Source organism: Chaetomium fimeti (assembly GCF_033439085.1).
Source record: "Chaetomium fimeti strain CBS 168.71 chromosome Unknown B0H64scaffold_1, whole genome shotgun sequence".
NCBI classification, from domain to species: domain Eukaryota; kingdom Fungi; phylum Ascomycota; class Sordariomycetes; order Sordariales; family Chaetomiaceae; genus Chaetomium; species Chaetomium fimeti.
Genome location: NW_026944329.1, coordinates 4,397,368 through 4,407,126, shown reverse-complemented (window position 1 = coordinate 4,407,126; position 9,759 = coordinate 4,397,368). Strand labels below are relative to the sequence as shown.

Sequence of the window (9,759 nt, the reverse complement as noted above, 5' to 3'; positions counted from 1 at the left end):
AACCCCACCTTCGAGGGCGGGGTCAAATTGTTCCCGAAGGCGAAGAGGGAGTTCGGCCTTTCTTGTTTTGTTGGAACGGACAAAAAGGGCGCTTCGTTGTGTTGCTAACCTTGAGCTGAACCGAGTGACTGGTTCTGCTGTCAATCAATTCACCCATCCCAAAACCAAACACATTACATCACGATGGCTTCAACAGTAGGACAGGTGAGTTTTAACGATTGTTCAAGAGCGAACAGTTACCCCGCAGCAAACAGCTCTTGCCAGTGAGCTGCCAGTGAACTGCCTGTGGATTTCGCTAACCTCTCCCACCCGCAGACCATCACCTGCAAGGCGGCTATCGCCTGGGGCCCCGGACAGGAGCTCAGCTACGAGGATGTCGAGGTATTGGCGCCGCGGGCCCACGAGGTTCGCATCAAGATCCAGTACACTGGCGTGTGCCACACAGGTAACGGCCCGCCCCTCCAATAACAGCCCCCGCCTCGACACCTTGATGGCCAGTCTGTCCATCTACCTACCGGGGTGTGTGTGTACTGTCGTGTACTACCAGGTTACTAACATAATCCCACCGCCGTAGATGCCTACACGCTCTCTGGCAAGGACCCCGAGGGCGCCTTCCCCGTGGTCCTCGGACACGAGGGCGCAGGTACCGTCGAGTCGGTCGGCGAGGGCGTGACCAACGTCAAGCCCGGCGACCACGTCGTGGCTCTCTAGTATGCTGGCACCACCACACCTAGCCTCCTTCTTCTAGCGCCGGCTGCTAACCCCCCCTTCCCTTAACAAAGCACACCCGAGTGCAAGGAGTGCAAGTTCTGCAAGTCCAACAAGACCAACCTCTGCGGCAAGATCCGGGCGACGCAGGGCAAGGGGGTGATGCCGGACGGCACGAGCCGGTTCCGGGCGCGCGGGCAGGACCTTCTCCACTTCATGGGCACGTCGACCTTCAGCCAGTACACGGTGGTGGCGGACATCTCGGTGGTGGCGGTGCAGCAGGACGCGCCCATGGACCGGACCTGCCTGCTCGGGTGCGGCATCACGACCGGGTACGGGGCGGCGCGCATCACGGCGCGGGTCGAGGAGGGCAGCAACGTGGCCGTGTTCGGCGCGGGCTGCGTGGGTTTGAGCGTCGTGCAGGGCGCCGTCGCGCAAAAGGCCGGCAAGATCATCGTCGTCGACGTCAACCCGGCCAAGGAGGAGTGGTCGCGCCGCTTCGGCGCCACCGACTTTGTCAACCCGACCCAGCTGCCCGACGGCAAGAGCGTGGTCGACCGCCTGGTCGAGATGACGGACGGCGGGTGCGACTACACGTTTGACTGCACTGGTAATGTCAGCGTCATGCGGGCCGCGCTCGAGGCCTGCCACAAGGGCTGGGGCGAGAGCATCATCATTGGCGTTGCCGCCGCGGGCCAGGAGATCGCGACGAGGCGTAGGTTCTTTTTCTTTCTTTCGTCTTTTCACCTATTGTGATGTTGGTTCCAAGAGTACCATGGCTAACCGACTTATCTAGCATTCCAACTCGTCACCGGCCGCGTCTGGAAGGGCAGCGCGTTCGGCGGCGTCAAGGGCCGCAGCCAGCTGCCGGACCTGGTCACCGACTACCTCGAGGGCCGGCTCAAGGTCGACGAGTTCATCACCCACCGCAAGACGCTGCCCGAGATCAACGACGCCTTTGAGGTCATGAAGCAAGGCGACTGCATCCGCGCCGTCCTGAACATGCAGGACTAGCTAGGGTTTGGGTGTGGCAAGGGGGTCGAGTGGGCTGTATGTTTGAGAGTACAATAGCGAACCGCATCTCGATGAGCTGAGCCGTGCTGTGATTTCGCCTCGCCTAGAGGCTGTGCCTTGGTTGTATTAGGTTTTGATCGATCTCCTTGGTCTAGTGTGTGAAGTGATCGTAGTCTAGATTCCCCTGGAGTCATGATCTGACGCCGAGGGGCAAAGTGTCGCCATCTTTGTCAATTTGTAATTTGGACGAACCCGGACTGGTGGTTTCTTGCATGAGTCGGTGTCTGCCCAGCCCGCCATCGCTTACCTCCATGACCTCCCAATGACGATGTTATTAGCCACAGCATTGGACTTTGAAAAACTCCGGCCAAGGTCCGGAACGAGGCGTTTGCCTCCCCTCGCGCGTTAACTTGGTAAAGGGTTCCTGGTTCGGACTACGGTTGGTTGATGGTTTCTAAACCGGACGAGTACGAATCAACTACTTGGTAGACGCAGCATGTTTTGTTTCGCCTGTTGTAGGTTGTTGTGTGCTGACCGCTGAGGTAAGACCTGCATCTCTGTGCGCGAGATAGTTAAGTCTCGGACTCGTTCAACATATGTGTGCATTTCCGGCCTTCTTCAGCAAGCACCGCCCGTAGTTGGTCCTCGATGTCCGGATGAAGTCGGGGGCTGTTGAAGCGCGGCATCCTCCTTGGTCGGTGACGGACACCTAGTCCCGGCCTCGAAAGCCGGCTGAAGGACTTTGAGGAGGGATCCCCCCCCCCCCCCCCCCCGGCAGTGGGCGTTCGCAATATCCGAGCCGATGGGCAGTGGCTGATCCGCCGCCTCCTTGTTGAGAGAAAGTCCGGTGGAGAGACCGGTGTGACCGCCCACCACGCGGCCGTGGTGGGCGGTCAGGTCCGGTGGCAGCGACCAGGCGGACACGGGAATGCCGGCGCAGCTGATGGCGCGATGACGATGGCATGGGCTGTTTTGGGGCTTGGGCTCGAATACATTGCAGGGAGGTTGTATGTACACTACACCCTGAACACTCTTGAAGGAGGGTTCGGGCATTGCACGCATGCGCTTTGGGTGGTTTGGGGCTTTCATGCAAGTCTGACGATGCTCATGATAGTCTTGGCTGGCTCGGGACTGGGTCAGAGGTTACACAGGAGGACCGAGGGAGAGAAGGGAAGGGAAGCAAGGGCTCTGGCGGAGAAATGCGAAAATCTTGGTTTGCCATGTCTGCCAGTCTTATCCCGGAGGTGGTGCGTGGCCAATGGCTATTCAATAGTTGCGTGCTCATGCATCGGAGACCACTAGTCCAAGACCAGATCTGGATCACCTTGGTGTCTTAATCGAGCGGGTGGTTTGACCGGATTTGGTTAGTAAATTGCGTCCTGTCCACTTAACCAGCGAGCGCCGGGGGCACTGGCGCGAATATCCCCTGCGGCAGGCTCGATATGCAGCTTTGGAGATCGTTGTCCCACGTTGCAGGTCAATTGTGCATATAAGTCTTCCTTGTCTGCTTAAAAAGGTCCAAAACTGGTCGCTCTGAGGACAAGAAACCGCCCCCTTTGAACAACAACGAAGACAAAAAGATGTCGCTATTGTGGGGAGGCCGAGAACGTGAATCTGGGACGAGATTTTCACTTTCATTCTGGGTTGAGTTGCTGACTCAGCACAGTCCAGGTTACGTGTGAGGACGTTTTCTGATGATTGAAACGGGAGAGAACAGAACACGTTTACACTCAGTTTTCGCCACTGCCTAAGTCCCTTTTCCGTTCCGTTTTCCGACCTTCGCTATGGTGTGTATCTAATATCGCCTTTTGTAGCCACAAGTTTCACCAACGGGGCGTCGGAAGGCGTCGTACGGAAGACGATAGCCGCCACAGTAACATAACTAGCTTAGGTACCGAGCTTTTGCAGCATTTAGAATTACACCACTAATTCCAGGTACACCCCACACAACAGGTTAACATTTAGCGATTTACAACATAATTATCACATGACATGCATATATACTATATTGGGATACCGGCTATATCGTTATTAAGCTCAACCTCCAGCCCGATTTTTAACTTTCTGATAGTGCTTCAGTACCGAGGCGTACCCAACGCAGTGCCCTGCAATTGCACTCGGTGCAGTGCCCTGCAATTGCACCCACCAAATGCAGTGCCCTACAATTGCACCCACCAAATGCAGTGCCTTGCAATTGCACTCGGTGCAGTGCCTTACAATTGCACTCGGTACAGTACCTTGCAATTACACTCGGTATATTACAATTGCAACGCTGGGGGGTCTGCCTATTTTGCGCTCGCTGCCCCCCCCGCAATACCTGCCTAATCTGGGTTATGTTACTGTGGCGGCTATCGTCTTCCGTACGTCGGCCAAGATCGCGGCACAAACTTGGCGTGGGGAGATAAGCCTTTTCCCGTCCATCTCCCGACGTCAAGCATCGGCTTTATCGAACGTCTGTTACTTGGCAAGGCTGGAATATCTCAACATCGAGCGAACAAACCTTATAGGTGTTTCAGAGAGCTTATATGGTTTAAACTTGTTGAGGGTGTATACCGACCTCCTATAAATAAAAGCGAGAGGAGTTGAGCTTGTTACAACCTTCCTACTTGGGTATCCGTCTGGTTTCTCTATAATTGCCGTCCTGGTTATCGGTATTCGAGTATATGGGAACAGTTTCACCCCCGCATTGATGGCCTGCGTCTCACGTTTCACAGGGCTAGCCGAGGGCCACTGAGCCCCTTCCTTGGCTTTAGCCGGTTCCAGACATACTATGCGCCGTGACGCACTGCTACGGTGGGTCCCGGTAGGCAGGATCCTCTCCGATAGGTGTGAGTCCCCCGCTCAACACCATGTTCATCTCCATCTCAGGTAGTGTATCTGTCGTTGGTGAGAAGCTCGACTGCAGGTGAGACACAATGCTACAGCAACACTCCCGAGAGGCATGATAACGACATTGCTAACAGCAATGGAACCCAGCGCGCCATCATATTACCAACACAGAATGCCTTGGTTTCTGACCATCTATATTATTCTGTCGGTCCGACTTCCCGGTTGTACAGCGGCTCCATAGCCTTAGATCCCTCCCAAACTTGACGGCATTGAGCATTCGCTGCATGGCTGGGATCGGCACGGAAGGATGTGATGCACGGAACCTGGTAGTACAAGTACGTGCAGGGAAGACCCTGAAATCTCACCCCTCAAAGGAAGAAGTGGAGGGGTGACAGAACTTTTGGTTGGCGCACTGGGTATTCGTATTATGTACGTGCGTACACGTATGCTCACCTACATCTTCGGGGTTGCATTGCACGGAACATTGGCCTCGAGCGGCCTATACGTGCAGTGTCCTCTGTCATCGTGCCCCATATATGACATAGACGCTGAGACAAATGGGATCAACTTCGTTTGGGGGGTTGGTGGCCACCGGGTGCTCGGCCATGATTCGGGGTTCATGAACTCGGATGGCGAGTGATACGGGAAAATGTCCATGGGCTCTATCAGCCTCTATGTAGATTACCCACGTGGGGCACTGGGAACAACCTGAGCCCGCTGTCTATACAAGTACCTTGCTGCCGAGCCACAAAGACCACGCAGCGGCTATTGAATCCTCAGGCCCAATTGCGCCGTTCGATACAACTTTACTCCATAATCGCGTCTTACTATGTAGCTCTTCCACAACGCGAGGCACAGCGGGCCCAATCATCCAGGATTTCCTCTGAAGCGCCACGAGTGCATCTACCTAGCGTAATTCGTATACTACCTAGAACTTGCTTCATTCGGCATTCTGTTTGGCCCGCTTGGAGAGGAGGAGTGATGACATGTTTCGCCGCTTATGTTCTTGCCGTTCCTTTCCCTATGTGCTCGCTTCGTCCCGGCCGTCGGTAGCTCAGACCGTGGGGGCCAAATCATGCCCATGCGGGACTTGTCTGACATGAAGCCTTATTGGTCAATTGACAAGTCTGAGCCGCAACACTGCAGTCTGCAGCTGTTGGCAACGGGGAGTGGGCTTGTCGGGAACATTCCGCCTCTGCGGGCACGAGCACTGGCAGACTACATGTAGACGGTCAATTTCACTGTGGGACGGGAGGCCCTGATCAGAGCACGAGGGCTGAATGGCTCTGGAATCTCCCTTTTCTTCCTTTCTTCTTCAAGCTCAGTGTGCTCGTAACAGTCGCCAGTTGAAGCACACCGCCCCGAGCAAAGGTGAGGACCGTGAGGTTATGGCAGGTATTTAGGGGTGTAGGTGTCACAGAGGTTGTAAGACGTTGAATTTTCGCACATCGTGGTCCAGCCTCCCCTCCACCCTCAAAAAGTTCGCGCTTTTGGATGAACCCAGCATCCCCCGGGCCCCGGGCTTCTTCTCGTGCCTTTATCCCCGCTCTGGCTGACTTGATAGCTTCTTCACAGTAAGCCATGTCTTCTCGAGATACCAACAGTCCAGTTACCGAACGCCGGCGGGAGCAGAACCGCATAGCACAGCGTAAATTTCGAGGTGTGTTATTGCTCCGAGATACAATTTACTTGGTACACATTGACTGGTGGCAATGATCAGAGCGACATCGCATGCGAGAAGCGGACCGACAGCCTCCCTCCACAGATCAGCCGCCGCAGCGAAACAGAAGAAGAAGTCGAGTTCATGGTGACGGGCCAGTTTCGCCGAGCTTGTCTGGCTCCACAGAGATAGCGGCAGGCGCGGAAACCAATCTTTCGATTTCCCAAGTCCCGAACTTGGTTTCCATGGACGACACAATCAACTTTGGTGATTTGGAAGATTTCAGCCTACCAGACATGCAAGCCGCCCTTGGAACGACAGTCCCGGAGCCAAGGGAGAACGTTATCGACTACTTCGAATGTAGCGGTTTCAAGGCACCCCCAGGAAACCCGCCTGTCGAGCTGACTAGCAGCTCTATCGAGTCCAAGACCCCTCTTCACATGGCCGTGCTAAAAGGCTCCCGGAAGATTGTTCAACTGCTTCTACAGCATGGGGCCGATTGCAACGCCAAAGATAATGAGGGCCTGACGCCTCTAATCCATGCCATTATCGAGGAGCAAGATGACATGGTGGGTATACTACTATCGCATGGCGCTCAGATGCAAATCGTGGACAACTACCAACGATCTCCTCTCCACTGGACCGTATTGAAACGCCAAGATCGCCTCTTAAGGGTCCTAATCAAGCACTGCGAGCAAAACGTCGAGATCATCAACACTTATGATATCGAAGGAAGGACACCATTGCACATCGCCATAAACCTCGGGTGGGACGCGGCCGTCGAGATGCTGCTGGAAGCCGGAGCTGACGTAGGAGCACCGACCAAGATGTTGGCAAATAGTGGGTAGTGATTCCTTAAGTCCCGAGGGATTGGGGTAAGGTTCCCCGAGATGACGAAGAAGATAGCGTTGTTGGCATTTTGGGCATAGACTACCTAGTCGCGCGTGTCTGGGCACATAAGGCACGAGTTTTGTGCATAGCTCTATTTGTCAGTCCGGGATTGTCAACCTCAAGCAGTTTCAATCATCGCGTGCGTCTTGTTTTCTTTCGGTTGCAGTTCCTTCATCGCCTGAAAAATACGTCCGGTTTCCACCTATCTCGGTTGTGGTTGCGGCCTCCGTAATGTCTGCTGATACCTACAAGTCAAGATCTCCAAGACTTGGTTAGTTGTATTGGCAGGAGAGAGCGAGACCGCCCGTCTCCATGCTTTCGCTACTATATACGAATGTATCGACCCTACCCTCTAAAAGGGCAGTGCTTCGGTGAGACTAAACGGTTCACAACAATGTATAATACGCTAGCAATTATTACAGATGCAGCTAAGGCTAACAAGGCGTATTAATTGCTAAGGAAGCTACCCTTCCTCTACACGAGTAACTTGACAGGACATGATTAGGTATACATGATCGATAGGCCATGTCTGTAAGATTGCGGCGTATTTCCAGAATCTGGGGATTTGTAACAAAATGGCATAAGTATAAATAAGTAACTAGTAACTTGAGGGAGCTTACAACGAAGGGGAACAGGCACTCGGATGCGAGCCGTTGGGACGGGCCGTTTCGGGGGGTAACTAGTTGCTTGCAACAGGCTATCAGTGCTTGGGAGGTGGATAGCTAGACATTGGATAAGGAATGCAGACATGTATACAAGCGCGCTAAATAGACCACTCCCTACAGCCTAGTCGAGCGGTGTATCTAATGATCTCTGGAAGCGTCCTCTATTCTGCAACTGTGAACTGTGGCCGAATAAGGACGGCCCCATGCGATCAGCAACGCGCCGTTCACGTCTTCGGCATTGCCCCTTTTCTCAGATACTGCCAAATAAACTTGCCATCGAACTTTCCTTATTGTCCCATCCAAGCTATTTCTTTACTTCGACCGTACTGATAGTCTTCTCTCCGCGGCAGATTTCTTCAATATCCGAAGAATTCAAGTATTGCCCTCCTCCGTCAAATATGGCATCGATTTCTTCGAGCGTTTTACCTTTCGTCTCAACCCAGAAAAGTATCTGCGGCATTGTCAATAATTACGATAGAAAGGGAAGTGACTCGACTTACCACAATGAGAAGTACAATGATGTCCCAGCTTCCGTTGACAATGTACATCCTCCAACCAATGCTCTCCAAAGCGATTGGCATGATAAATACCAGCAATAATCTGTTCAATAGGTTAGCACGGTGCATCGGACACTAAAGAATGACACACCTACGTCAGGCTACTCAGCATCAATGAAGAGAAAGCTAGGCCGTTGGCTCGTATACTGTAATTCATGACCTCAGTCGGATAGAGGTAGGTGACGGGTGTCCAGGCCAGGGAGTAGAAACCCTGGAACAAGAAAATGACCGCGACGTTGCCATATATAACGCTGTTGGAGGTACCATTCAGGCCATTTTCAGCATATACCTTCGATAGACCTCCAATGATAAAAAGGCAGGCGGTAAGCAAGCTCTGGCCAGCGATAACTGTTGGACGGCGACCCCAAGAAGATACCAGGAATGTGCCGAACAGGCAACAAACCAGACACCAAGCGTTCAGAACAACGTTGACGTGTAGCTGGGTGCGACTGTCGGTGATTCCAGCACTGTTCAGCTCTGGCCCCAGGTAAAAAAGAGCGATGAGATTCCCAACCACGGTGGACAGTGGCCCTACAGAAGTTCCGATCAGGAACCTCCTCCGCACAACCGGGTCCTTGAAAATCTCCACGACGGGTCTCTGGCGTCCCTTTTCCAAGTTCAGGGATTCCAAAATCTCTTTGTAGATGGTGGCCACAACCGGATCGGATACATCGCTATCGGCATTGGTTTGTGCCACAGCGAGGCGGGCCTCGTCCGAGTGGCCCTGGTACTGAAGCCAACGCGGGCTTTCCGGAACGAACGGCAAGATGAGAATGCAAAGCAGAGAGAAGATGCCTTGGATGAGCGACGGCGCTCGCCACGCCCAAGAAGAGGTCCAAGTACTCGTTCCGAGAGTAATCCCGGCCGCCATGATTGCGCCAATCCAATAAAAGTCGTTGAGGGAGCCCACACCCCATGCTCGGAACCGACTGTGAAAGGTTTCGGAGAGGTAGACGCCTCCAGCAATTCCGGAAGCAGAAGCCCCGAGTCCGATAATGATGCGACCAACGACGAACATGGCGATATTCTGCGCGGCCGTTTGCATCACAGCACCGACAATGGCTATAAGGCTGCTCCAGAACATGGCTGGTCTTCTCCCGAGCCTGTCCGCTGCTACGCCCGAGAACGTAGGTCCAAGAATGCCGCCAATGAAGATGGAAGCAGTGTTCAGGCCCGTCGTTGCTGCATTCAATCGAAAGTAATCTTTGTATGCAGGCAAGATGTTGAGAGCGTTGAGCAATGCAGTATCATAGCCCACCGTCTGTTGATCGTGTTAACCCCATTCCTCGTCCTATCTTATCACACATGGCGAAACTGGTGGGCGACATACACACGATTGCACAAACGAGCAAACGATGAGGAGAAAGGACAAGATCCAAGTGGATTCTGGCACCCACGCGGGCAACCACGTCCCCGTACGTGTTTTGCGCAGCAT

The 9,759-nt window shown here is 53.8% G+C and overlaps 4 protein-coding genes across 4 annotated transcripts; 3 read left to right on the top strand and 1 right to left on the bottom strand.

Moving 5' to 3' along the window:
- Positions 1 to 183: 183 nt before the first annotated feature.
- Positions 184 to 1,722, top strand: B0H64DRAFT_414803 (glutathione-dependent formaldehyde dehydrogenase; the record flags this gene model as incomplete). The annotated part of the gene is made up of 5 exons (XM_062805060.1): positions 184 to 204; positions 316 to 445; positions 575 to 710; positions 783 to 1,423; positions 1,505 to 1,722. The coding sequence occupies 5 exons, from the start codon at positions 184 to 186 to the stop codon at positions 1,720 to 1,722; spliced, it is 1,146 nt and encodes a 381-aa protein (XP_062664734.1).
- A 779-nt stretch (positions 1,723 to 2,501) lies between these two features.
- Positions 2,502 to 3,228, top strand: B0H64DRAFT_382936 (uncharacterized protein). The gene has a single exon (XM_062802909.1). The coding sequence runs from the start codon at positions 2,674 to 2,676 to the stop codon at positions 3,022 to 3,024; it is 351 nt and encodes a 116-aa protein (XP_062664733.1). The 5' UTR covers positions 2,502 to 2,673; the 3' UTR covers positions 3,025 to 3,228.
- Positions 3,229 to 4,490: 1,262 nt separating this feature from the next.
- B0H64DRAFT_382934 (uncharacterized protein) lies at positions 4,491 to 5,328 on the top strand. Its single transcript, XM_062802908.1, has 2 exons — positions 4,491 to 4,627; positions 4,699 to 5,328. The coding sequence occupies exon 2, from the start codon at positions 4,979 to 4,981 to the stop codon at positions 5,189 to 5,191; it is 213 nt and encodes a 70-aa protein (XP_062664732.1). The 5' UTR covers positions 4,491 to 4,627; positions 4,699 to 4,978; the 3' UTR covers positions 5,192 to 5,328.
- A 2,665-nt stretch (positions 5,329 to 7,993) lies between these two features.
- B0H64DRAFT_449933 (general substrate transporter) lies at positions 7,994 to 9,759 on the bottom strand (the record flags this gene model as incomplete). Its single annotated transcript, XM_062807107.1, has 4 exons — positions 7,994 to 8,218; positions 8,268 to 8,367; positions 8,420 to 9,585; positions 9,655 to 9,759. The coding sequence occupies 4 exons, from the start codon at positions 9,757 to 9,759 to the stop codon at positions 8,072 to 8,074; spliced, it is 1,518 nt and encodes a 505-aa protein (XP_062664731.1). The 3' UTR covers positions 7,994 to 8,071.